The sequence below is a fragment of the Balaenoptera musculus genome, chromosome 5, assembly GCF_009873245.2.
Source record: "Balaenoptera musculus isolate JJ_BM4_2016_0621 chromosome 5, mBalMus1.pri.v3, whole genome shotgun sequence".
NCBI classification, from domain to species: domain Eukaryota; kingdom Metazoa; phylum Chordata; class Mammalia; order Artiodactyla; family Balaenopteridae; genus Balaenoptera; species Balaenoptera musculus.
Window position 1 is genome coordinate 88,834,198 of NC_045789.1, and position 27,767 is coordinate 88,861,964.

General features: G+C 45.3%; 1 protein-coding gene across 1 annotated transcript; it reads left to right on the top strand.

Moving 5' to 3' along the window:
• The first annotated feature begins 22 nt into the window (after positions 1-22).
• On the top strand, positions 23-27,767 carry LGI2 (leucine rich repeat LGI family member 2). The gene is made up of 8 exons (XM_036852078.1): positions 23-219; positions 2,143-2,214; positions 3,203-3,274; positions 5,260-5,331; positions 10,425-10,496; positions 11,221-11,390; positions 17,340-17,504; positions 25,366-27,767. The coding sequence occupies exons 1-8, from the start codon at positions 23-25 to the stop codon at positions 26,181-26,183; spliced, it is 1,638 nt and encodes a 545-aa protein (XP_036707973.1). The 3' UTR covers positions 26,184-27,767.

The window sequence follows — 27,767 nt, forward strand, 5'->3', positions numbered from 1 at the left end:
GGGCGGGGACCGGGGACGCGGCATGGCGCTGCGGCGGGGCGGCGGCGGGGCGCCGGGACGGCTGCTGTTGCTGCTGGGAGCCGCGTGCCTGATCCCGCCGAGCGCGCAGGTGAGGCGGCTGGCGCGCTGCCCCGCCACTTGCAGCTGTACCAAGGAGTCCATCATCTGCGTGGGCTCCTCCTGGGTGCCCAGGATCGTGCCGGGCGACATCAGCTCCCTGTGAGTGAGTGGGACCCCGGCAGCCCCTGCCCCGTCCTGCCCCACCCGGCGCCCGCCGCCGCCGGGGAGTTGCCTCTGGTGCCGGGACAGCGCGACCCTGACCCCACTTCCCCGGCCCCTTCCTTTGCGTTTGGGTTGGGGCGCGCGGTGGGACGTGGGTTGGAGTCTCGGGGCCCGGGGAGGATGAGGGGAACCCGAGATCCAGAGTCTGGGAAGCCAGACGAGTCCCTGGGGCAGTGTTTCTCAAAGTCTGGCCCGCGGGCCACCTGCATCAGATCTACCTTGGGGGGCTTGTGTCAATGCAGATTCCGGGGCCCGCACCGAATGATGCAGGGTCTGAGAGTGGAGCCTTGGAGTCTGCGTTTGGCCTCCCCAGGTGATTCTGGGGCGCATTAAAGTTTGAGAGGATGTGTGTTGGGGGTGGGGAGGTTGTGTGGGGGGCATGTGTATGCAGCCGAGCATGACTGGAGCGCTTGCAGAGGGATGAGGCCTCACCGTCCCTCCTGAGGTCTGAGGCTGTGGTTTACACGGTGCCCTCCTCTGGACCTGTCCACACGGCAGGTGGGGCAGAACCTGGGAGAAGGCATGTCACCTCTAGAAGTGGAGATGCCGCCGCATGTGGCCCGGAAGAGGGAAGCACAGAGGACCTGGCGGAGCATTGGGGAATGTGGGCATCCAGCCCAGTGGGCAAGTGCTGGGAGTCAGCCGGACTCCTTGCCCTGAGTTCATAAGGGCTTCTTGCCCCCCTCCTCACCGCGCGTTGTGCTGGCTGCTTATTCAGTGCTGGAGGAACGGACAGGAAAGGGCTCCCCATTATTGGTCCACCTGCTCAGGAGCTTTCAGCCTGGCCTCACACAGCCACTCAAGCCACATGGCCAGCTCTCATAATGGCTGTGGAAGGGGCTACTGGGCAATGTCTTCACTGCCGGGAAATGTTTCCTGCTGAAATGACTCCCACATCCAGGCCAAGGTGCTGGGTGATGCCCACGCAGTCGTAGAGGCAGGGATCCCCATGGGGGGCAGGGGGTTGCTCTCACTTGCTCTTGTGCTCTACTTCCGCGTCTCCACCCCAGGCAAGGCGCTGGGGCCTGGACCCAGGAGTGAAGGGCTTCCTGTTCGCATGTATCGGAAGTCAGGAGAGTCTGGCTGAGCAGGAACAGAGGGCCTGTTTGACGCCTAATATTGCTAAGTCGGGTGACCTGGAGCATTCCAGAAATGAGAATTCCCCTGGTTAAATCCCTTAGACCAGCAGCTGCTTAACGGATCTGCATATTAACTGAAATAATTCTGCAATGATGTATTGAGGTCCTACTGCGGCCAGAAAGGATAGGGGCCCTGGTAGCTAAAATAGTCAGGTTCCTTGTTCTGATTGGCCGTTAACTCTGGCAGATGGCGTGGCCTCCCACCACACGTTCAAGTTCAGGTGTCTCTGGGTTGTTTCCCAAGGCTTTCACAGTGCATTTAATCAGAAGTGCTCTGAGCGACTTTCAGAGATGTGCTCCCAAGGGGAACGCTTAATCCTACCCTTGAGTTTCGTCGGCCAACACTAATGCTGTGTCTACACGAACAGAATCATGGGCAGAGGTGAAGGAATTATCCATCTTCAGCTGGGGCCTCCTGTAGTTAAGAAAAGGAAGTGAGGGTTTATTGATATAAACCGTCTGAGATAATGTCTATGCAAGGAGCTAGACTGATAGTAACGGTTTCTATTATTCAGTCCAGTTTTCCTATTGATCCAGTTCATTGGAAAATGGCTGGACTCATCTTGTTCTTACCCCTGAGAAGACCCTGGCCAACCATTTGAAGTCTCATTCCTGAGTGGAGGAGTTTAAAGCACAGGTAGAGGATAAAGCCTCTCGTCCATCTTGCCCGGCACTTCCTCAAAGCAAACTAGTCCTTGTTTTGTTTCTCTCTTGCCCGTAGGAGCCTGGTAAATGGAACGTTCTCGGAAATCAAGGACCGAATGTTTTCTCATCTGCCTTCCCTGCAGCTGCTGTGAGTATGGGAAGTCCTCTCTGGAAAGGGCGGGCCTGGAGGTGCGGTCCTGGGAAGAGCCATCTCTGTCTCTTGGGTATCAGTCCTTCCCAAGATACCCAAGCTCCACAAGTAACCTGTGGCTGGCTCTTGGTGTTTACTTGACCCGTTGTGTCCCCACTGAGCTGAGTCCCCAGTGTTCAGTGTCTTTTCCTTCTTTCAGCACGTGTTTTTCTCAAGGACTTTATTTATTTATTTATTTTACCATCTTTATTGGAGTATAATTGCTTTACATTGTTGTGTTAGTTTCTGCTTTATAACAAAGTGAATCAGCTATATGTATACATATATCCCCATATCTCTTCCCTCTTGCGTCTCCCTCCCTCCCTCCCTATCTCACCCCTCTAGGTGGACACAAAACACCCAGCTGATCTCCCTGTGCTATTCGGCTGTTTCCCACTAGCTGTCTATTTTACATTTGGTAGTGTATATATGTCAGTGCTACTCTCTCACTTCTTCCCAGCTTACCCTTTCCCCTCCCCGTGTCCTCAAGTCCATTCTCTACACCTGCATCTTTATTCCTGTCAAGGACTTTATTGTAGATGCCATCTCCCATATCCAGCAACTGGGGACAAGATTACATTGAATTATGACCTGAATTTCACGTAAACGTACCATTTTCCAAACACCTCACTTTAAAAGAGAACCTCCATTTTTAACCTCTAAATGTTATTATGGAAATAGGAGCTCTCAGATCATATTTACTGAGACCCGTAGGGAAGAAAGGTGAAGTAATGGGGGTGACCAGAAAATCTGGCCAAAGGGAATCCACTTGCCATTGTCCATCAGTGTCTGTGAGTCAGGTCGCACACCGAATGGGCCAGTTTTACACTGAGAAGAGCCCATGTTTGCCCACAGATCAGAACATAACAAAAGAAACAGAAATGGCTTCACCGTGTGACTCAAATTTTACACTTCTGCATTGAAACCTAATGTCTCTTATTTTCAGATTGCTGAATTCTAACTCATTCACAGTCATCCGGGACGATGCTTTTGCTGGACTTTTTCATCTTGAATACCTGTAAGTTTTGTGCTTTGTCTATTTGCTGAGTGTTTGGCATGCCAGTGGAATGGCTGTATTGCTTTCCAAGCTGGAACAGCATCTCTTAGAGAGCTTAAGGGTGGAGAAAATTCAGAAAAGCCCATTCTGTTTTCAGCGCTGACCTTTTATAGTTTACTTGTGTATAAACATGCTGAGACAGGAGGAGGTTGGAGACAAAGAGGGGGAACGGAAACAAAGAAGGAAAGGTATCCATTCATTCTCTGCTGACATTTAATTTGTCATGTCATAAGCACAATTGGAAATTACATTGGATATTTTTACCTCTCAAAACTAGACGTGGATTTGCTGGTCAGCCAGAAATAAAGCTGAAGGATTCTGAGGGTTACATATTTTTAAGAAAGTCTCCCTATTTGGGGATACAGCTTCATGTTTTTAGTTTACCTGTCCTATATCCCGTTTGCAGTGTCTCCTGTGAGCTGCAGCTGAGGGTCTAATTTTGTTTTTTCTCCTTTAAAATAAAGGTTATTTTTCCCTTTTCAGTTGTGCATATTTCCCACCACCACCCCCCCACCCCAGCAATGCCTGGCTCTGATTTCTGCCTCTTCACACTTTCACGTCGTCTTTTTTCCCCTTAAGTTCTTCCACCCTTGTCTTCTGTCACTTTGTAATAATATTAATCCTGCTATCAGATGGGATTTCCTTACTTAGCATTCAGGGAGATTTTTTAAATCCATGTCTCTGCTTTCTTATCTGAGGTTAACAGGTAGATGTTTGAATTCTAAATACATCCTGGGTCTAAGAAAGCTCTCTGCTGATTTCCTGTCCTCAGGAAAGATGTCTCTGGAGAAATTCTTTCTTCAGAGGATACATAATATAGGTACTCTCATAATACTTGATAGTCTAGGTAACCTGGGAGGAGTGGTCAGGCTGAAGTGCTAGGCCAACTAGGTTCTCTCAAAGCACATCAACAGCCGATGGAGGTGGTGAACAAAGAGCCATCCATTCTCTCTTTCAAGCAGCACATCTTCCTGTCAAGGTTACTGAGGAGGAAGTTCGCTTCTCAGCTTATACTGAAGTCTATTACTGAATAGACCCCTGATTTTTAAAAAAACCAGGCACCAGATCATTCTCAGTGTACGAATCAAGAACTGTTTCACTAACAAAAAACATCATGTTGCAAAGTCTCCCTTGGACCATCTCATCAGAGACTTTCTTACATTTGAAGAAATGTGATGCCGTAAACTAAAATTTAGTTCACTGTGGCCCTAGGGAATAGTCGTAGTGCATTCACTTCATGTATTTCCCATTTTAAAGCATGGCTGAAGTTATTACTGCAAGGTCCTGTGTACAAGCCCTAAGACATCTTAGCACAGAGAAAGAAGTTTGGCCCATGCTCAACTTCCTTATACTTTCTATTTCCAAGTAGCCTAGAGATCTTGAGAATATCCTTGCCTTGTCACCCACTTGTTCAGAGGTGACACTGTGTAGGACATGATGAACTCAAGCTTGCCGGAAGCCAAGCTTAATGGAATTCTCCCTGGGCAAAGACTTTAATATGAAGATGTAAAACAATGGGCTCCCCTCAAGGGGCAATGATATTAACAGAAGTATTAATAGCTAGGCACTGTGAAATGTAAGAAGGTTGGAGGGGGGAAGATGTTTGGAAGCGTTCCAGTCTTGCGGAATTTGAGAATATCTTGCCTTTGTGTAGGGCTTTCTTCTCTTTTTTCCCCCCAAGATGTTCTTACCCATGCTGCCAATTCTGACTTTGAAGACTTCCAGGCTGCTTCTGGAAGGAGTGCAAAAAGCACATTTGTGTGGAGGCACTCTTGCACACACACCCAGCTCCCACTTGGAATCTGGTATAGCTGACCTAGCCTTTGGAGATGAATTTCTGAAATTCATAAATGCTTTTAGATTTCATCCTGAAAGCATCCCAATATCGTTTTTTTGAGATATTAAGCAGAGAAAATTCAGTTTAATTATATGGCTGTTCTCCTTAGGTTCATTGAAGGGAACAAAATAGAAACCATTTCAAGAAACGCCTTCCGTGGCCTTCGTGACCTGACTCACCTGTAAGTCCTGTGAAAAGTGTTGTAAGTCCTATTTAATGTGTAGAGTGAGGGTCACTTCCCAGTGCCTATCTCTTTCTTGACTGTTTTGTACATATTGTAATAGCTTCTGAAGGAAATTCATTGCCAGATTGCCCGAGCGGTTTCTGTATTGTTGATCAGACACCAGCCCATTGTGATCGCTCACACACTCGACTTTTTTATCTTCTCTGTCCTCCCGCATTGCCGTTATGGTCCACATGACTGCATGTGAAGTCAGGAGCACTCTGAGCTAGGAGTGATGGGCGAGGTGGGAAGGAATGGAACATGTATCATATACCTACTCTGTGCCAGGCCCTGGGCTGAGTGCTTAGTGAGCCTTCTCTTCTTTATATTTCACCGTAATCTGTGAATCCCCATTGTACAGATTTGGGAACTGAGGCTTACCTGTCTCACTGAAGAATGTTTGTTGAATGGAGGATCAACATTAGGATGAAGTAGAATAGAGACATTTTTGTGGTTCGTTTAATTTGGATGCAAATAGCTTTTTTTTTTAATGTTGGATTACTCTGTGGTTTAAGCTCAGCTCTCTGGGTTCTTTAATAGCCTTCTGGAGAAAAAAATTAAACAAATTGATTTGAATTGGCATATCAAATAAAGCAAGCACACACACTTAGCAAATTTAGAAAACTGGAAAAATAGTGCCTGTGCTTATGAAAATGTGAACATCGTCATTGTCTTGGCAGGAGCAATTTATTAACCAGGAACCAGTCCCATTTGCACGCTAGAAACTTTGTGTTTGAGTAGGATAACATGTCCCATCTCCATAGTCAGCTTATCTGTGGTAAAAAGACAATTGAGGAAGTTAGAGGGCTTTGAGTAGGGGTATTAGGCAGGGTGGCAATACCTCCAGGGTGTGTAACCGTAACCGATACAGCATCTAAGGAGATAATCATTCACATCAGACCCTGATAGAGGCAAAGGTGTCTGTCGATAGGCTCAGTAAGCACTTGATTCTGGAATCCTACCAATCAGAAGTCCTGCCTAAGTTACAGCTCGTAGAGTAAGGAGATGAGGGAGTGGAAATGGGAGTCTAAACATCTGGAGCCGCACAGCCCATCCTGGACAGCATCAGACTCTTATTGGCATTATTCCTCCATGTTTTCTTTCCTTGCTATAAAAGTCTTGATTGGTTTTTCAGATTCAATCTAGATGCCAAATCCCCACGTTCTTGTAGAGGCGAAGACAATGGGCTTTGAGTCACAATAGACTTGAGTGCAAATCTCAAGGCCACCATTTGTTAGCATTACTTAGCCTTTTTCGAGCCTCACTTTTCTCATCCTTAAAAATGGGGATGATTACACAGACCTCATAAGATTGCCGCACGTAGTGGGTTAGTGCTTGCTTGCAAAGCATCCGGCCCATTATCCACGGCAAATGTTCAAGGTCTGATTGGCGTTTTTATCATCATCGTCGTCATCGTTCACAACAATAGCATCATTCCCTCCCTCTGCTAATGAAGAAGCCTCAGTTTTTTCCAGGGGCTGCTGAGTAGCCTTAGCAGTTTGGGTGGCTAGACAGGGTCTGCTAGGAAGACAACTGTGGGTGTCTGGAGAAGAACAGCTGTGGCAAGACAAATCCAGTTCCCAGAAGTCAGGAATGAGGCCTTTGTTTTTGAGCAAAGGCTCTGGGCAGATTATGCACCTAAAGCAAAGCCTGTGTGACTGGTTGAGTTCGCCCAGATGTCAGCTTTCATCTGACCAGTTGGCTGTGGGTCCTTGGTCTGAAAACAGATGTAAATATGCAGGTATTGTGCATATGTATTTGCATATCTTTGTGCATGTGGGCCCTTGGGTACATGGACTTCTATTCATGTGTGCACATAACTGTGTGTGTGTGCTTGCACATTTGTACATACAACCACATGCTGTGTATTACCCATATGTGTGCAAGAGGCACCTCCTTGTCTGTGTGACATGCAGGGGGCACACACAGAGGGAACAAAGGAGTCCTTTGTTTGGGTCCAGAGCGCATCTGATGCATTAGAGGAGATGTAAGCCCATCCAGCGTGGGTTCCCATCCCACAGTCAAGCCTATGGGGCCCTCCTCCCCCCAGCTCTCCAGCTCATTTCCCTGAATGTACTCACAACACTGGGCTCTCAGGGCGCCCCTGTGCACACCCAATTCACCCCGTTACTGGGCCTTTCCCTTACATCCTTTCCCTTGCCCAGGATACGGTTTCTTCTGCCCACGATCTCCTGGAATCTGCCTTTTCTTTCACAGTCCAGATTAAGTTCTGTCTTTTCCTTGGAGCCATTCCTGATCTCCCCTCCACACCTCTTGCAGCCCTCCCAGCTGACTCCACACAACCGGCACTTTGCTGTAGACACTGGCCGTATTGGTTGGTGCCGTTTCACGGATGTTAGTTTCATCTCCCCAGCTGTGTTGAAAGCTCCCTGAGGGCAGGGCCCCTGCGGATCTTCCATTAGCTCTGCTCTTCCCCCAGGGTCTAACACAGGACTAAGCCAGCAGGACATTCTTTCTGATTCACTGACTGACCAATGAGCTACTAAGCTGGGTTTTCCATATGTGCTCTACTGCAGGGCAAGTCTTATGACTTTTAAAGTTGACTCCTCTGGACTGGAGATGTACGTAGTAATAAAAACATTTAATACACTGTTGAAAGAATGAACTGATCCTCCCAGCCTACCCCATCCCCTTTTTTTGTAAACTTCTAAGCAAGAAGAACACATCAGCTCTCTAAAGTTCACTCCTGTGCTTAAGGAAGTGACTATCTGGAAGTTGCTTGCTTAAGTATCTGCTTTTTACCTTTATGAACTTTTCCAACACCTGCAGACTCACATCCATGCGTAAAGAAACATAGATCAGGTTTCAAAGCATTGAAGGAGCAGTGCCAATCTGTAACTAAAATCTAGGACATTTGTTTTCCAGCGGTCCCACAAAGCCCAAGGGACCAGTTGCTGTTAAGTAGTTTTAGAAATGAAGTGCCATGAACTTGTACACAAAATGAAGTGGAAAGTGAGATGTTATGCACAGAGTCTGGGCGGGGTAGGGGTGGACAGTCCATCTAAATATTTCAGCTTTCTGAAATCTAAATTGAACACTTGGAACAGTTACTAAACATTCTGCTTTTTTTTTTTTGGCCTTGACCTTTCTGTATATGCTTATCACTTCAATCCAATGCATTTCAATTCACTAAAAATGTTTAGCTAAACTACTAACCTTTAATTAGCTAAAAAAATTGTACTTTACTTTCCAGAAAAAGTGACTAGCAGCCAGGAAAAAAAAATCAAAACTGTCTCCTTTTTAAATTTCAAGAAGCTACTTCTAGAGAATGTTCAGTCTGATTACAGTCTGTAGTCTATAATCTACAGTCTGTAGTTACGATTTCAATCTGTTCAGCCTGTTTTCCAACATCTTTAAAATTGTACCAATAAATCATTTAGGAAAGGAAGGTAAAATAATACATGAAATTGTATTTTAATCCATTCGTGGTTAACTGGATGGGAAAAGACATAATTTAGAAACTATATAGGTCTCCCTGTATTCCGTTGCTATCGTGCAGCAAGAATGTTTGGATTTAAAATGGGCACAAAGCTTTCTACCCTAGCTGACTCTAAGGAGGAACACCCTTTCATTCCTACTTCTGGGATGGGTCATTTTGATGCTACAAAAGATTAATTTCATATATATTTTTAAAGAGGTTGGTGCTGAATTACCTACCTGTGGATTATCATTTATATGTTTTGCTGTTTGTATGCTCAAATGTATAAAAGAAAACAAAAGTAAGCATCAGTTTTTTGGCTGACTCCCATTAGGGCATGATGCCTGGGAGAGATCAGACTTGATGTACGTCATTTCAACACCTATCATCTTTCTACGTCAACAGCCCAGCACCATGTACATTCATCTTCAGCAGGATGACAGGGCACTGCATAATCCTGAATCATCAGAGAAAGCATTGGTGGTGTTTGTTCAAGTCTGCTTCCTGGAGATGGGGGTGTAGATTAGGACATTTTAGAAGGATCGTCAACACTAAGAGCAAAAATACAAAATATGGTTTCTGGTCAACCTTAATTAATGCGAAAATGAAATTGATCACAATCAGTCATTCCGTAAACATTGTGGTTCACTGAGATTTTCTATTATCATTTGGGTTAGAGCTGAGATTCTTTATGCAAAAGAATATTTACATAAAGTAAATACTATTTTTTAATAGTCACAAGTAATAAAATTCACTTAGATGCCCCATTAGGGAACTTCTTAGGATAAGACTGTACATCTGTCTTTTTATCATTCTCATTTTAGTGCTTAAATCATCCATTCAGAAAGACTTTACTGAGTACCCACTATGTGCCAGGCACTGTTCTAGATGCAAGGGATACAGATGTGGACAGACAAAAATCTCTGTCCTCATGTTGCTTATGTATAGGGAGAACACAGAGTCAGTAAACAAATAGATAGATAATTAATATATATTGTATGCTAAGTGACAGTTGTGCAGTGAAGATCAACAGAGCATGGGAAGGAGTTGTGTAGAGATCAGGGAAGGTGGTGAAAGTGGAGGACAGACCTAAAGGAGGTGATGGATGAACCACACCTAGGGGAAGAGCGTCAGGCAGATGAACACCAAGTTCAGAGAACTTGAGCTGGGAGTGTGACTAGCCTGTGTGAGGAATAGCAAAGGAACCAGTGTGGGTGATCTGAATCACCAGAGGTTCAGTCCCACAGGTAAGGGAGAATGGAGGTAACTAGACAATGGAGGGCCTTGGGTGCCATCAAAGGGACTTTGACTTTTATTCTGAGAAACGTGAGATGCCATCTGAGGATTAACATGTATATCAAGAGCTTAATAAATGCTTGTTTTAAAAACAAAACAAAAAACTGACATTGTATACTCCAGCATCTATAATGTTATCTTTGTGTAACTAAACTCATTTCTTTATCTCAGTATCAATGACCAAAGCCAGAAATTGAACTACCTTTTGCTAAAGAGGTTTAGAGCTCTGTTTTAAATCACTTGCTTTATTTAAGGGACTTCAGAGGGATAGGGCATGAAGATAATAACCACATTAAAATGTGACTTTTTGTTCTAGTTCTTTGGCCAATAATCACATAAAAGCACTCCCAAGGGATGTCTTCAGTGATTTAGACTCTCTGATTGAACTGTAAGTAATGAAAATTAAGTTTATGTGTGCTTGTCTTGAAATCCCCTCTCCCCCTATACTGCATTTTTTTTATGTTGTAGCTAAAAATCTATGACAAAGTAGCGAATACTGGGAAACAGCATATAGTTTGTATCGTGTTAGCTTTGCCATTTTGGAATATACTTAGTAGCATTAGGCCAATGGTAATTCGGCATGCTGGGTCGGGGAGGGGGGGTGGGGGGGGTGGGGGGGTGGGGCGGGGGCTTCCTTTCTTCCAGAGAGCAGTAGTGTATCCACCTGCATTGTCTTCTAGTACTTGTCACTCCTTGCTGGGCAAAGTTTAACAAGATCTTAAAGTTTCAATTGTGTTTGTCAAAACTGTCTTCCTGTAATGTCCTGTTTTTGCTTGTGAGAACCTATGCTGGGTGGTGTTCTTCTATCACCCCTCCCCCATTTCCACCATGGCGTGGTGACAGTTTCAAGAGGATTTGGAAAAATGGTGCTGTGTCAACTCTGAGCACTCTCTGTGTGCTATACGGTTAAAATCATGGGCACTGAAGAGTGTTAAATAAAGTCAGTGGTACGTAAAAGACATCGGATGTATTAAATACAAAATTTTTAAAAAATTCCATTTTGGGGAGTTATTAAATATGTCAGGATATCAGGATTTCTGGAGTTTCATGTTAGGGCCAAAATATTTCCGACATGTCTGTTTCTCTGTGTCTGTGTTTGTTTTGTTTTTTAGAGATTTAAGGGGCAATAAGTTTGAATGTGACTGCAAAGCCAAGTGGTTGTATCTGTGGTTGAAGATGACAAATTCCACTGTTTCTGATGTCCTGTGTATCGGTCCACCAGAATATCAGGAAAAGAAGCTGAATGACGTGACCAGCTTTGACTACGAATGCACAACTACAGGTATTCAGAACCTCTATCATCAAAGTCTGATATTTAGAATAATCGTTTGTTTTTCTTTTAGACTGTCAACAGGGAGTGGGGAAACATGGGGGTAAAAGTTTTCTATCAAAATTATTTTAGGGGAAATTTAAGCATTCTCAAAGAAATGATTTGATGTGGCAAGGAAAATATCTCAACAGTTTGGAAGGATTTTTGTTAACTGCACTGGCTTTACTTTTGATTCTTTACAAAATTCAAATTTGTCTAAAGATTCTTCTTTTTAAGGTCAAAGGTGAGTTTGGCATGAGAACATTTTCAAAGCAGTCTAGGTTTCATATAAAGACAGTACAGAGAGACCTAAGTCACTGTTCTCTTGATTGAATACTATGAAATTTATAGGACATTTAACTAATAAATACCAGACTTTATAATTTATAAATTGCTTTTGTAGTTCCATGTAAAATGAGATAACTAGGCATCCTAATCAATGGCAAAGTAGGAATATAAGTTAACAACTAGTTATCAAAAGGAAAAATTCACATTGAGGAAAAAATGTCAAGAAAGTTTGATTTTGTTTTCCAGAGTCTGCCTCAGGGTTTCAGTTTATACATTTTCAGGTTATAAGATAAAACTAAAATACTAACTGCCTCAACTGTCATATCTTGTAGAGAGCCCAAGAGTATCTCCATATGAAAGGCTTAGATGGAGTTTCTATAGCTTCTAAAAGCCAGATTTTAAAGGAGAGCGGATCAATCCACAGTATGAAACCTGCTTACCAGACTTATAAAAATAAACACTTAGGCTGAGAGTTGGTATCTACAAAGCCTCAGGTCATGTCAGTAGGAGCAGCAGGAATGAGAACTCAGAAAATAGTTATGGAAACTCAAAAGACAAAAAAACTTTAAGAACAAAATATCACATTTAGGCTAGTCCTACTGCTATCCCCTGATCAAATAAACAAAAAACTCAAAAGTAAAAATTATTTCTAGATATCTTTGTAAATAAGGGACCTGACAAGTTCTGTTCTTTTCTGAGAGGAAACCTGAAGTCTTATGGAAATGACCTTGCCTTTCATCACTGAACAGGGACTTATTCAGCTGTGTAATTGGCAGGTGCCCTTTAGCCAGCTGAGGCCACTGGGGGGTTATTTATTGTACTGTAGAGCAGTGCAATATATCAGAGGTCACGGTCAGTGACATTTGCACCAAAAGGTGGCATTCAAGGCCATGCCGTATGAAATGTGAAACCACAGCTCGCTGGGGCTCCTCTCTGCCTCTTCTCATTTTTCTAGAGAGTTCTCTAAACCCCATGCTGAAGTGAGCAACTTTTCCATTGTTCTCTTCACACCCGGCCCTAGTGTGTGACAACGTTGCCAATCTCAGAGAGAAATGGCTTGGGCTATAGAGGGCCTTGGAAACTAGGAATCTGTCCTAAACACAGAATCTCTGGGGCAGCATGAGCCCCTTAACACATTTGGGGGCATTCTCTTATAGATATTTATCTTTGCTAACAAGCTTTTTGCTAAAATTTAGAAAGTCAGCCCCCCTGCCTGGAAACAGGGAGATGATGATTCTGTCTTTGCTCTTGTTTTATCCCTTTAAGGCTCATGAACTGATGAGCTCTCACTCACGGTGTCTTCCATCACGAAAAAATGGTGCCACCAAGTTGTGACCCCTCCCCCCAGATATAGTCCCTGCCTTGTAAGAACTAGGTCGATAAAGTATGAGTTTTGGGGGTTCCTATCTTCTGGCTCAGATCAAGCCTCATACGCTGGTGCTCTATTTAAGGCCAGGGAGGAGATAGGTGAGGATGGATGGAAGTTGGAAAGCCAAGTCTAAGACTCATGGTACCATTACCGCATCCTCACTCGAGTTTGGGGAAGAAGCACATTTTCTGAGTGCACTGATTTCCTCTTAGCTCGGGGTTTTAGCAAAGGAGTAAATTCTTCCGGTAGATGTCTCACCTTGTTCTTCCCAGGGAGAGGAGGGTATGATTACCATCCTGTTCCTCAGCACAGGGGTGTAATTAACACCACAAAGCCACCCCTGGCCGGTTTCAGCTCTCCAGATTAATCAGTCCCTCCATAACCCTCTGCTTCAAGTCTATTTTTAACCACCTCAAAAATCCCTGTTACCTACTCATAATTCCCCATGTTAGGTGGATAATTCACTAAATTCCTTAGAGGGAGTGAATTTTGCATCCTAATTGTCCCGTTAGTTTCCCTATTTCAAGGCTGATGAAAATGCAGAGAGAAATAATGCATTAATGTGCAGTTTCTCTCCCAATAGGATCAGCGTCATGTATAATTTATTTTCTGCAAGTGCTATAAATAGGTATGTAAAAATCTGTTGATTCCAGTGGGAGCAAGGCCTAAATTGTAAGAGTCCCACTGACATCATGAACTTAATCCAATGTGAATGGAAGTGGAAGTGCTTTTTGCAGAGGAGGCCATTAATACTTTAACACTAGTAAATTGATGTCATATCAGTATGTGGATTGTTTGAGATCTTTCCACAATGAATGTGCTTTTGCCGTTTGTGAGAAATAACTTAAGATGGGGATGGGGAAGATGTTTAAATTCCCCGAGTCCTCTCCCCCATTCACACAAACACACATTCATCAATCATATTGTTTCACCGCTTTCTTCCCTTCTTCCTTCTTTCTCTTCTCCTTTTTTTTTGGACAGGAGCGGCGAAAGGGGAGAAGGAGTCTCCTCTTAAGAATTAGATTTATAATTCGAATGATTTAACAGTCTGTGCTGTGCCAGATAGCCAGTATATAGAAAATATTATGAAACCAATGTTTGGGGAAAATCAATGAAAATAGGACCATTAAAGGCTAGATTTGTAAAATGCTCTCTATTTTCTTTTTTTAAATAAAATTAAAATTCTGGAATTTTTTTAAAAGAGAAAACTGAAACTTTTGGGTCTGCACTTTAAATGGGCTGCATTTTTAAGCTCACAAGTGCTCATGTTTCTGAGAATTCAGAGTGTAGTCAGGAAGCTCTGAGCGCAAGGAGACGGGGTTACAAGCGTCAGGAGTGTTGGGAACCTTGGGCAGACTTGGATGAGGCAAGGCAACCGGAGATGCTGGAGGAGGTTATAGACGTCTTGGTGGTAATTAAAAGAACGCAGCTGTATTCTCTGAGTCCTCTTCTGCCTCCAGGAAAGAAAGCAGACTGTGACTGCTCCCATTTCCCTTTTCCCATTTACCAGCCTGTGAACACGGAAGCCTTTTGCAGCGTTTTCCGACTTCTACACTGGGGCCACCAGGGCCCACAGGAATGAACCAGGGGTTTTTCAGTTTTTAGTCTTTGACCAAGCAACGCTGTTATTTTGGGGGACTTGATAGAGGAGGGGGAACTAGGATCCACGGTGACTCTTCCCTAAGTCTTCACGCAGGCAGCTTCACGCTGTCACTGTTACGCAAGTAGAACTCCGGAGGGATCACCGCAGCCGAGGCTGGGCGCTGACACTTAATCCTCCCCCTCCCATTTGGCCTCACAGCAACCCTGTGAAATAGACGTCACCCCCATTTTACTCCTGGGGAACCTGAAGCTCTTGCCCGAGCTCCTGGAGCTGCAAGCGCAGGCGGGGTGGAAACCAGTCTGTCTCACCTGCCCCAGCTCTTCCGAATGTTCCAGAAGGGGGGGTACCTCCCCCACTCTTGCCGCCTCTCCCCACTGTCCCTCGGCCACCTCTTGCTGTCGGGTGCAGAGGCAGCTTCCTCTTTGCTTCTCCCTCTTCTCCCTGTACCTGCAAGCGTCCTTCATTCAGCCCCATCCTCTCCCCGCCACGGTCAGGGGCGAGGCCAGCCCTCCCACACTCGCCAAGCCAGCAAGCATTTACTCAGCAGCTCCTGTCCACTGAGAACGAGAGGGGCCCCTCCAAAAGGTAACATGTATTGAGCACGCACCTTGTGCAAAGCACTGTTCTACGTGAGTATGAATCATAACAGACGATGAAGAGACTGAGGCAGAGAGAGGTTGGGTAGCTTCCCTAAGGTCACTCAGCAAAAAGGCAGAGTCAGCGCTCCGGCACTTTATCTTAGATGCCATTAAAATGAACACTCTCCCCAAGAGATGGCCCAGTGGTGACCAGGACTGGAGGGGGACTGTCCTTGCTTGGATCTCAATTCCATATTTATCAGTCGCCTATCGTGTGCTGAGCCTGAGGTCGGCATGTCCACCACATTCCCCAGTCTCTTCCTGCCATCGAGCTTGGATCATTGCCCCCATACTGCAGATGAGTAAACCGAGGCCTCGTAAGGGGAGGTGCGCACGCAGCCCAGGGATTCAAACACAGGAATTGGTTTCAGGTGGTCTGACTCCAGGCACGGCGCTCTTTCCAATGCCTCACGCCGCCCTTACTCCTCAGCTTTACCTTCTGCCCGCTGACTGGCACCTGCTCTTCCCGCCCCGGCTCCACGCTTCCCACCTTAACACTCGCTCAGCTGCTCTGCCCCCTTACCTGCCTCTAGTCCTTTTGCACTGGCCCTCCTTACTCACTACCTGGTACCTGCCCTTTTAATGCCTTTCTCAGTTGACATCTTTCATGAGGCTTCTGAGTCAATTATTTCTTGAGTGGCTGCTGTGGGCTTGGGTCATTGGAGCTCCGAGAAGTGTAGGACCTTCCTTAGGAAGCCCTTGGTTCAGGAGACACACCACGCTGGCTGTGTGTCCATGGCCGGGCACACACCCTCTCTGAGCTTCAGCTTCTGGCTCTAAGATCTCTCCCATTTCTTCAAATCTGACCCTGATGTCTCTGTGTTGGAGACTCAGTCCTAGTAAATAATAAGATGTAAACAACATTGCCTGATTATGAGTCCAGCAAGTTAGGAAGTGTCCCTGATTGGACCGGTCAGGGCAGCTTTGCAGAGGAGATGGGACTTCAGGGGGCATGGATAAGGATTGGGTGGGGAAGAGGTGGGCAAAGCCAGGATTTTCTCATAGGAACTACTTTCCTAAGCCAGACGTCCACCCTCATTTTACCCTGGGCACTTTTAGCCTGCTGAGAAGCAGTGCACCCTGAAAGATCTCTGGCCAAAGAAATAAACTTTATTAGTATTTTGTTTTTTTAGAAAAACTTCTTTCGTCATTGTTTCTCTAGCTACTGCACACACTAACTGTTCTTGCATCCGAGGGCATGCTAACCCTGTTTCTTGGTAAGACTGTACATTCCCTACCAAGATTTCACACAGTGAGTCATTGTAGCTCAGGGAGCGACACAGATGATGGGTATTGACTCGCCACTAAGTGTAAGAGCAGAATGCGTGCTTAAATAGGACGGCGTCTATGTTGCTGGAAAATCTAATAGATCTCCTGTAACTGCTCCCTGAGCTGCAGAGCACTGCCCAGATCCCAGGCACGGCCGTACTTAGCACTGCTACGAGTCCAGTAACCAGTAAACACACTTAGGTTAACTTCCCCGCACAGTGGGCTTTATAAACCTCCAAGACCTTGTCAAAGAGTTTGGTTTGGTTTCCAAAACTGCAGCATGTCCTTTGGGGAATTTACTTTTAGTTTTCTTTATTACCTGGACTATTCTGAGAGAGCTAAAAATAACAGCATTCCCCAAAGGAATTTGACCACAGCAGCCCTTCTTCATAGAGTAAATTTCACGATAGTTTCAGGAATGTTGCCCTGCGGTATCCTTTCTGTCCTGTCTTTCTGAAAGCCAGGTCTCACCAAATTTGTTTAAAACTTTGAGATCCTCTAGCCAGACTTGTGAGCTATTTATCTCAAGGAAGCTGTATTAGAAGCTGTGCGTTCAGTCTGCTAATTCTGCACAAGCCAGAACCCTCTGGACTCACCCAGAGTGAAACACGCCATGATGTGTGTTGCTTCTCTCCTGCCCTCCCCCCTCCCCAGTCCTCTTTGGAACTGATGAGAGAAAGGATAGAAGGGGAATGGCGGTCCATAATGCTCACAGGAGAGCTCACAGAGACTTTTTTTTAAACACCTCTTCCCAGATTTTGTTGTTCATCAGACTCTGCCCTACCAGTCGGTTTCAGTGGATACGTTCAACTCCAAGAATGATGTGTACGTGGCCATCGCTCAGCCCAGCATGGAGAACTGCATGGTGCTGGAGTGGGACCACATCGAAATGAATTTCCGGAGCTATGACAATATTACAGGTGTGTTATGGCTTTGACTGGATGTACTGACCTCATTTCAGCGTGGCCTAAAGCCCGGGAGAGAAGAAATGTTCCCTGTCATCCCGAGAGGGAGCTTGGCTCTCTGGCTTGGTTTGATTTGGGAACACATTCCAGCCCACCCTCTTCCCTCCAACTTTTTCTGGACATGGTCAGTTACTGGTGAGAGCAGAAACCTTAGGTGGTGATTCTATTTATTGTTGGTGATCCTTTTGTAAAGGGAGAGGGTGATGGGGGCCTGTGGTGGGAAGCATTTTCCTGAAATGGTGAGAAGTCACTCCCAGAATCCCTTGATTTTGAGCAGTTATGACAGCCTCAGACTGCATGAGCGTTTTAGCAGCTAAATGAATCCTTTGACTTTTGTAAGCTCTTAACTAATATGCTAATGCACACATGCACACACACGCGTGCTCATGCACACACATGCAATGTGCTCACGTACACACATGCACACACTCACGAACACACACACACTATAGCTGTTTCTGTTGCCCCCTTGCCAAGTCCTGGTGATCACTACTTCCTTTTAATAAGTCCATACAAAATAAGCATAAATGGCTTCCTAATTCAAGCCTTTGGAATAAGACTTAGTTAGAGCTTCATTTGGGGCCATCATTGAATCCCAGTGTCTTAGTGCTACTAAAAATGGACTGTCTACTTGCTTTTTAAATAAGTGGATAAAGTCAAAATAATCTTTCAAAGACTTCTCATTTATCAAAGTGCAATCTGATAATAATACTGACGTTACAAGCAGCACCACGTGGCCTAACTGTTGCCCCATGTGAGGGTTTCCTTCAGTGATTCCTGCTCTGGTTCAAGCAGTGTCTTGCTGGGGCAGAGAGAAGCATATCCAGGTAGCATTTCCAGATACGGAGGTTCTGGCCTTGCAGCAGGTGCAGGGATGCAGGGAGAGCGTCGTTCACCCTTGGGGAGCAGAGCTGCTAATGAGGCTGATCTGGCAGCCCGGAGAGGTCTCTGAGACGTATATCCTGACGCCCCGACATGCCACCTGGCCTCCCAGTGCTGAGCCCACATTCCCGGGAGCAGCCCCGCTCGCTCCAAGCGCAGACTCAGCACAGAGCAGTGCAGGTGGACCTGTGGAGGGGAGCCCAGGCCTCAGGACCCTAAAGCCGGTCCATGTTAGAGGAAACGAGGCGAGAGAGGAACTCACCACCCGCATGGTTTTGTGCTTCCATCTCTTCTCTGACCTGGAAGATCGGTGAGGGCTGAATGAGCAGGCCCCTCTGCCTTCTCTCCTCCCTCTCACACGAGGAGGTGGGAGCAGAGTGAAGCCGGGCTCTCGTGCAGGGAGTTCTGATGCCAGTGCTTGCTGCCGGTGCTGATTGTGGGCTTGCAGAGAGCCAGGTTCGGGTTAGTCTCGTTGGGGCTCATAACAGCTGTTTGAGGTGTTATTGCGGGTTCCCTGCCCGTAGGTAGAGGACAAGCGACCTCTCTTCAAGAGAGAGGAGGCATATGGGCTATAAAGAGCTCAGGTTTTGAAAACCTATGAACATGGATTCTACTCCTGACTCTGCCATGTGCTAGGAAGTAGCTGGGGCCTTTGAGCCTCTGTTTTCTCATCCGTGAAATGGGCAGGAGATGTACCTCCCATGGATGTTGTGAGAATTGGATGAGTGCCAGGCACAGAGCAGGCAGTTCTTTTTTTTTTTTTTTTTAAGTGTTTCCTCTTTCTCTTTTTTTTTTACTTAAAAAAAATTTATTTATTTTATTGATTTTTGGCTGCGTTCAGTCTTCATTGCTGCGCGTGGGCTTTCTCTAGTTGCAGAGAGCTGGGGCTACTCTTCGTTGCTGTGCGTGGGCTTCTCATTGCGGTGGCTTCTCTTGTTGCGGAGCACGGGCTCTAGAGCACAGGCTCAGTAGCTGTGGCGCACGGGTTTAATTGCTCTGCGGCATGTGGGATCTTCCCAGACCAGGGCTCGAACCCGTGTCCCCTGCATTGGCAGGCAGATTCGTAACCACTGCGCCACCAGGGAAGTCCCAAGCAGGCAGTTCTTAATGCCTGCTTCCTCCTCACCTTTCCGAACGAAGAGATGAAGGCTCAGGCATGTTGAATCACTCCACTGTTACTTCCAAGGCAGAGCCCGGGACCTGTCACTGCTGCATCCCACCCTTTCCTTCTCCCAGGTTGACCTTGGTAGGAAGGGACAGCGTTGCCCTCCACCTGCCCTTCCTACATACAGCAGCTGGTCACACCCCTAGGTTCATCAAGTCATTCATTCATTTTTTCATTTGTTCGCAAAGATTTCTTGAGCGCTTACTCTGAGCCAGGCCCAGTCTAGGTGCTGGGGCCGTAGCAGTGAACAAGTCACAAGAAAACCTCCACCCTCAAGGAGTCTGTGTTATAATGGGAGAGAGAGAGACAATAAAATAAGACAAATAATTGTAATACATACAACACATTAGATGGCAGCATGCTAAGAAGGGAAAAGGTGGCAGGGAGGAAAGATTTGAAGTGTTGGCATGAGAGGACTGAAATTTTAGATAGAGTGTCTGGTAGAGGCCTCATTAAGAAGGTGTTTGAATAAAACTTGTGGGACACGAGGGCTTGATGCGCATGGAGAGTGGGGACGGTGGGGAGAACATTCCAGACAGGGAAGAGTGAGTGCAGCAGTCCAGAGGCAGGAGGGTATTTTTCCTGTTTGATGAACAGGCAGGTGGCTGGTTTGGCTTGGACAGAATGATCCAGGGGCAGTTGTAGGAGACAGAGTCAGAGAGGTAAGAGGGCTGATCATGGGGGCCTTGCAGGTCCTACGAAGGGCTTGGGCTTTTACCTTTGTTCAGAGGTCAGCCAGGCTGCACAGAAGATGCAGGTGCCTGCTACAGAATGCTGGGTTGTGTCCAGCTGCTGGGTTGAGAGTAGTCCGTGTGTGGGGAGGGGACCAAAGTGGAATCAGAGCAAGTAGTTGAGAGGCTATTGCAAGGATTCAGGCAAGTGTTAATGGCCTGGACCCAGCGGAGGCTGCAGAGCTTGGGGTAGGAAGTGGTCAGTGAGAGCAGAGTGGGTGTGGCCAGAGCCAGGGCTGGAGCTTACTGGTTTCCAGGGATTCCTTGGCCTCTCAGTGTTGAAGTCTGAATCTTCTGAGAGGTGGGCAGCTGGGCATGCAGCCCACTGGGATCCTCTTCACAGCCAAGCCCAAGAAGTGAGCTACAAAATTGTGTTCGTTAAGTTTATGAACTCCAACGTCACACTGGTTTTTCACAAATCTGGCTCTAGATCTTTCTAGCTGGTGACCTTGGCCAAGTTTTAATTTCCATGAGCCCCTTTCATCTGTAAAGTGGGAATTCCATCTGTAAAATGGTATCATCATAGTATTGGGCCCATGGGAATTTAACTGGGTAGCTTATATAACACTTAGCATGGGGCCTGGCGTATAGTAAGTTCTCAACAAGTGTTGGGATATCAGTTGCGGATAAAAAATAGATATTTGATTATTATTCCTTGCTACCACCGCTAGGGAAATCCACCAGGTTTGGATCTTTTACTCTTCTTAATTCATGAAAGCACACAGATTTCATACATTAGGGTCCCAACACACATTTCTGAATACATATTGCCAATTTCCTGTCAGTTATTGATTTCTGATCACATCTTACAATTCAACCACCCCTCTTTTGTTTCTCCCTTCACCTGGGTTTCCAGGCTTAAATGCAGCCTCCTACAGGAAGCATTTCTTGTTGACCGGATTGGAATGAAGTCTGCCTTCTCTGCTCCCTTATTACATGAATTTCCATTAAACACAAATCTCGTCACATAATTTTTCACTTAGAGGAAGGCAACTCACATTTACATACTCAGTGATTTATAAGCTGTTTCTTTCGTCAGCTACACAACCTCATAATGTGTACTTATTGTCTCTATTTTATAGTGAAAAAACAAAAAATAGGAGCAGCCCTCCTTCTCCCATAGACCCTAACTCTTCGACTTCAATAAAATTGTCTCCACAACTTTCAAAAGCATAGGAGTGCCAGGACCAGCAGAGCATGGCCTGAGGGAGGCTGGGAAACAGGGTGGTTACAGAAGTAGGGGCCTTGCTCGCTCTGTGGAGGAAAGAGTGTGGCTCGCTGGAATTCAGCCTGGTGTGAAGGAAAGCCCTGCAGCTCACACAAGCTGGGCAGATGACAAATGGATGAGCAAGGGCACAGCCCCAGAACCACTTGCCTCGAACAAGACCAAGGTAAATGTGGACCGTTCTCTCCTCATGGGGCTGTGCATGCCTCATTTATCATCTCGTTTGATCACAGGGTGATCCCAGAGTCAGCAAGAGCTGGGCAGGATTTTCTCCATCCATGGCCGGCAAATCTGGGGCTCCGAGGAATGGGAGGGACACATGCTTCCCCCTCTGTGGCCCTGCTGGGCATTGTGCAAAAGGGACATCCATCCTTTAGTGGGAGAGGGAGACCCAGGGTCATGAGCCGCCCCCCCCAGCCCCCCAAGTTTTGCTCCTTATGTCTTCTCCTTTTTCTCTCTACATCTCTTCTCAGCTCTCCTGTTTTTGATTAATTTTGTTTGCCTTTTGATTTCTGCCCACTAAGTATGTTGCAGCATCTCTCCTCCTAGATTAAAACACACACACACACACACACACACACGAGGATTTCTGCTGCTGCTGACAACTCCATAAGCTACAACTCCACAGGCTACACCTGGAAAGAGGATGCTTTATGGGGCATCTCCAAGAAAGGAATTCTTTCTTTCTCACACGGCCCCTCGGCTGAGACCAGTAAAGCTGCAGGATGCTTCTGGGTAGAAGGGACCTCCGTAGCCAGGGACTCAGGAGGAACATGCATCTCAGTTAGTGCTGTCAGGGGGGAGTCAGTGCAGTTTCTGAGGAGCAGTTTGGTAGTTTAAACCCAGAAGCCTTAACAACGTGCACAATGTCTACCCCGCAATCTCTCCATTTAAGAACACTACCAGATGGTTTTCAAACACAGATTTCTCTACAGGGAAGCCTATTACTTACAATAATGAAAAGCTGGAAATAAGTGCAATGTCCAGCAGTAGGGGATTAAATAAAATATGGTGCCTCCATGCAATGGAATACCATGTAGTGTTAAAAAATCAAGTTGTAGAAGATGCAATAACATGGGAAAATGTTCCCGACATAGTAGTCAAGGGAAAAAAGCAGGTTATAAAAAAATCCATGTACACTATAAGCCCAGATCTAATTTAAAAAGCACATTTGAATATGTGCAGAGATTGGCAATTAAAGAAATATATCAAGATATTAAGTGTTATTTCAGCATTTGCAGTTCAAGTGATTTTGATTTTCTTCTTTGTACTTTTTGGTACATTGGTGGTGGAGTGTAGACTGGAGCCAGACTACCTGGATTTGGATCCCAGGCTCCATCAGATTGTAGCTGTGTGACCTTGTATAAGTTACTTAATTTCTCTGTGCCTTTATAAAACGGGGTACAATATTAAGTGTATGCTAAGTATATAATAAGCATGTAAAGTGCTTAGTATAGTGCCTTTATGTGTTACCTATTATTATTTTCAAAATTTGCTTTGATGAACATTAAAAACCTTTATACTCAGAAAAAATGCAATAATTAGTTTTAAACAAAGGAAAGAGACCAGGTTCTTGCAGGAAAGCCAAAGCAGTGGAAGAGAAAAGTAAATACCACCCTAAAATCCACCCACCGTCTGCCCCCAATGTTAATACTGAGGACAGAAATTGGGTAATTATCCTTGTAATTTACAGACCAAATTCACTTTGGTCCAAACTGCCTAGAAAATTAGGGGAAAGAAATAACTTTTAACTGAATGACCTAGATGACGGGTCAATACTCTTTGAGATGTGGTTGGTCTTACTGCTGTCTGGCTGGAACGGTGAGGGTGGGGGGTCTGGGTGCAGATAGGGAGAAGGTGATGGGAGGTGACCCAGACAGGGGAGTCACGACTGAAAATGTTCCCCTTTTCCTGCAAAGTTCTGGTTTGGTGCCGCCTGAGCTAGATCACTCAGATCATGGCTCGTGATCGCAGTTGCCTCAATGATCCAATAATGAGAGCGACTAGTTACTGATCACTTCCTGTGTGTGCAAGCTCTCTACTAAAAACCCTGAGCGTGAAATTTCTCAGGTGGTCTTTACGGCGGCTGTGTAAGGTCAGGGCTGGCAGCATCCTTAGTCTCGTCTGGTAGGGGAGGAGCCTGAGGAACTGCCACAGGGTCAGAAAGCTTAGGAGGTGCTTGGCCGTGTGGTCTAGAGTCACAGGGTTTAACACTGGTCTATTCTGCCTCCGCTCAGCTTCAGAAATCAGAAAAGGTCAAATGTCCTCAAGAGCTCTCATTACATTTTTTTTTTTCCTGCCTCTAAGTCCTGACTCCTAGCTTTTTACCCCCCAAGAGAAGAAACCCGTTTAAATGCCTCATTCTGCCCTATGGAGTCGGGCATAGCATGCAGACAATTCGCTTGGTGTCTTAGTGAATTTCCTGAATTATACGCCTGCCTCTAAAGACGCCAGAGGCCCAGGTGACCAACACTTACCTATTTTGATGGAGGTACATTTAAAACTATTTTTTTTAATTGTGGGGAAATACACATAACATAACATTTACCGTCTTAACTGTGTTTATGTGTGGTTCAATAAATGCATCCATCCCCAGAACTCTTCATCTTGAAAAACTGAAACTCGGTACCCATTAAACTGTAATTCCCCATTCTCCCTTCCTCTCAGACCCTGGCAACCACCCTTCTGCTTTCTATCTCTATGAATCTGACTCCTCTAGGTACCTCATATGAGTGGAATCATACACTATTTGTCTTTTTGTGACTGCGTATATCACTTAGCATAATGTTTTCAACATTCATCCATGACACAGCATGTGTCGGAATTTCCTTCCTTTTTAAGGTGTAACAATAATCCATTGTGTGTATATACCACATTTTGTTTATCCATTCATCCATCAGTGGGCACTTGGGTTGTTTCCACCTTTTGGCTATTGTGAATAATGCTGCTATGAACCTGGCGTACACATATCTCTTCAAAACCCTGCTTTCAGTTCTTTGGGTACAGACCCAGAAGTGGAATTGCTGGATCATATGGTAATTCTTTGTTAAATTTTCTGATGAATCGCCATACTGTTTTTCACAGTGGCTGAACATGTTATATTTCTCACCAGCAGTTCATAAGGGTTCCAGTTTCACTGTGGACGGGCATTTTTTTTTTTATTTACCTAAAGATTTTATTATTGTTTTGTACCAATTAGATTTACATAAAGATTTATCCTTTTCATTCTCTTGATTAAACGCAAAAATATTCTGATTGTTTAATATATTATTATTCAATACAGTTAATTTACCTAAAGAAATTTTTGTTATATATAGTTTAGATTTACATAAACAAATATTTACTCTGTTCATTGTTCTTTGTTATTTCTTTTTTTAAAAAAAATGAACTATAGTTGATTTACAATATTGTGTTAGTTTCAGGTGTACAGCAAAGTGATTCCATTTTATATACATATATATGTGTGTGTGTATATATATATTTCAGATTATTTTCCATTATAGATTATTACAAGGTATTGGATATAGTTCCCTGTGCCATGCAGTAGGTCCTCGTTGTTTATCTGTTTTACATATAGTAGTGTGTATCTCTTAACCCCATACTCCTGATTTATCCACCCCCTTTTCCCTTTGGTAACCGTAAGTTTACTTTCTCTGTCTGTGAGTCTGCTTCTGTTTTATAAGTAAGTTCACCTGTTTTATTTTGAGATTCCACATATGAGTGGTATCATGTAATATTTGTCTCTCTCTGACTCTGGACGAGTGCTTGTCACAGTGGCTGCCCTAACCCCGTCTCCCCTCTTCTGGAGCGCAGGTCAGTCCATCGTGGGCTGTAAGCCCATCCTCATCGACGACCAGGTCTTTGTGGTGGTGGCCCAGCTCTTCGGCGGCTCTCACATTTACAGATACGACGAGAGCTGGACCAAGTTTGTCAAATTCCAGGACATAGAAGTCTCTCGCATTTCCAAGCCCAACGACATCGAGCTGTTTCAGATCGAGGACGAGAAGTTCTTTGTCATCGCAGACAGCTCCAAAGCCGGTCTGTCGACCGTGTACAAATGGAACAGCAAAGGATTCTACTCGTACCAGTCTCTGCACGAGTGGTTCAGGGACACGGACGCCGAGTTTGTTGAAATAGACGGCAAATCACACCTGATCCTATCCAGCCGCTCCCAGGTCCCCATCATCCTCCAGTGGAATAAAAGCTCTAAGAAGTTTGTCCCCCACAGCGACATCCCCAACATGGAAGATGTGCTGGCCGTAAAGAGCTTCAGGATGCAGAACGCCCTCTACCTTTCCCTCACCCGCTTCATCGGGGACTCTAGGGTCATGCGGTGGAATAGCAAGCAGTTTGTGGAGATCCAGGCTCTCCCATCCCGGGGGGCCATGACCCTGCAGCCCTTTTCTTTTAAAGAGAATCACTACCTGGCCCTGGGGAGTGACTATACGTTCTCCCAGATATACCAGTGGGATAAAGAGAAGCAGCTCTTCAAAAAATTCAAGGAGATTTATGTGCAGGCGCCTCGTTCCTTCACAGCCGTCTCCACTGACAGGAGAGATTTCTTCTTTGCATCCAGTTTCAAAGGGAAAACAAAGATTTTTGAACACATAGTTGTTGACTTAAGTTTATGAAGGTGTGATTGGTGAATTTAAAAGACGCGTAGCTTTAGCTGTCACAAGAGAGGACCAAGGGGGGAAAAAAAAGCCAAGTTCACAGGTCTGAAATTACAAATGCACTGGGGAAATAGTTAGAAGTTTTCAAACTTTTAGAACTCATATTTTAATCAGGGATTGCATTTATTGGCTAACTGCATGACATGTCCATTCTCCCACTTAAAAAGACATCTGAAAGCCTGTAATTACTGAGAAAGGAGTACAACGTTAACTCTTACCATCTAGGGAAATAATGCTCCTTTTTTTCTTTTTAATGAGGAAGGAGAAAATCGGGTAAGATGGGACAGCTCTTATAATGAAATAAAAGCAAAAAAAAAAGACCAAACACACTATGGGCCCTTCTCATTCCATTTTAGCAATCTAGTGGGTAAGAACGCTTAAAGCCAAAGTCAGCTGAAAAGATTTGCTGATGATTAGTTTAAAAATCTGATAACACTCAGCAGTGCTATTTTGAGCCTTCCCTGTTTCCTGAATCCCCCCTAATAGCAGAGCCTTGACTGTTTCATTGGCTCATATAGATGGCTGTTCATCACGGGTGTGTTAACAAAATAACGTTTAACGTTGCTTCCTCTGCTACAGAAAAAATATTCTGCTGACACACGTATTGGTCCATCACAGGCTGTGGGCCCAGGAGTGAGACAAAGAAGTTTCCCCCTCTTCTTGTGGCTCAGAGCTGACCCCCATGGTGGCCAGAGCAATTGTGCTTGTTTGATGCTCTCCATGGCTCATCTGCTCCTCTGGACCCATGCTTTGAGTTTGTGGGTAACCAGCAGACAGGCCAAAGACTGAATGGTGCTTTTTATTCTGTCCTTTAGAGCGATAGAACAGGTATGTTCATCTGTGGAGCATTTGGTAGGATTTCTGAAGTAAGGTTTTGTGGAGTCAGAGAGGGCTTTTTTATACAAGTCTTGATGTTCTTTGAAACCTAGAGATGATTCTGTGATGGATGCGTGTCTTTGTCCTCTGGGCTACTTAATATTTCAAGTAACTGCATGCCAGCCTACCTACCTGCCCACCTGCCTCCCCGCCCACTCACGTCACCGTCCTGCTTTGTCTACTTGCTGATATTGCTGCTGCCAGTCCAATCCTCCTGAAGGTGCTGAGGCACCACATCGCAGAACCCCGGGTGTCCGTGACGGCAGTGCCCCTTCCTCTCCCAGGACGCTCGCAGAGGAGACCCATGCCTTTACACAGGGTGACGTGCTGGCAGGGGCTCATCCGGTACAGGCTGGGGCTGGGGGGTGGGAAGGGTCTCAGGTTGATCCAGAGGGACCAGATTTGGAGCCAGACATACTGAATCCCCGTCCACACGCAGGGGACAAGATGGCCTCTCTGGTGTGGCCCATTTAGGAAGCTCATGGGGTCTGGTTTCGTGGAGGGTTCCAGGTAGATAGTCTGCCTGGTTAGCTGGTTCTCTTCAGAGAATATGAAATGAGTGCTTTCAAGAGCGGCTCTCAAAGAGAAATCCAACAAGTTCTCTTGTGGCTGTGAAAGTACAGTCACCTTGTATTGCTGTTTTTTTTGTTTGTTTGTTTTGTTTAT

What these genes read in the sequence shown, in the direction of transcription:
- LGI2 (XM_036852078.1), top strand. Translation starts at nt 23, where the DNA reads ATGGCGCTGCGGCGGGGCGGCGGCGGGGCGCCGGGACGGCTGCTGTTG. An exon ending in CTTTTTCATCTTGAATACCT is followed by an intron (nt 3,275 to 5,259) that starts GTAAGTTTTGTG and finishes TGTTCTCCTTAG; the next exon opens with GTTCATTGAAGGGAACAAAA. An exon ending in TTAGACTCTCTGATTGAACT is followed by an intron (nt 10,497 to 11,220) that starts GTAAGTAATGAA and finishes TTTGTTTTTTAG; the next exon opens with AGATTTAAGGGGCAATAAGT.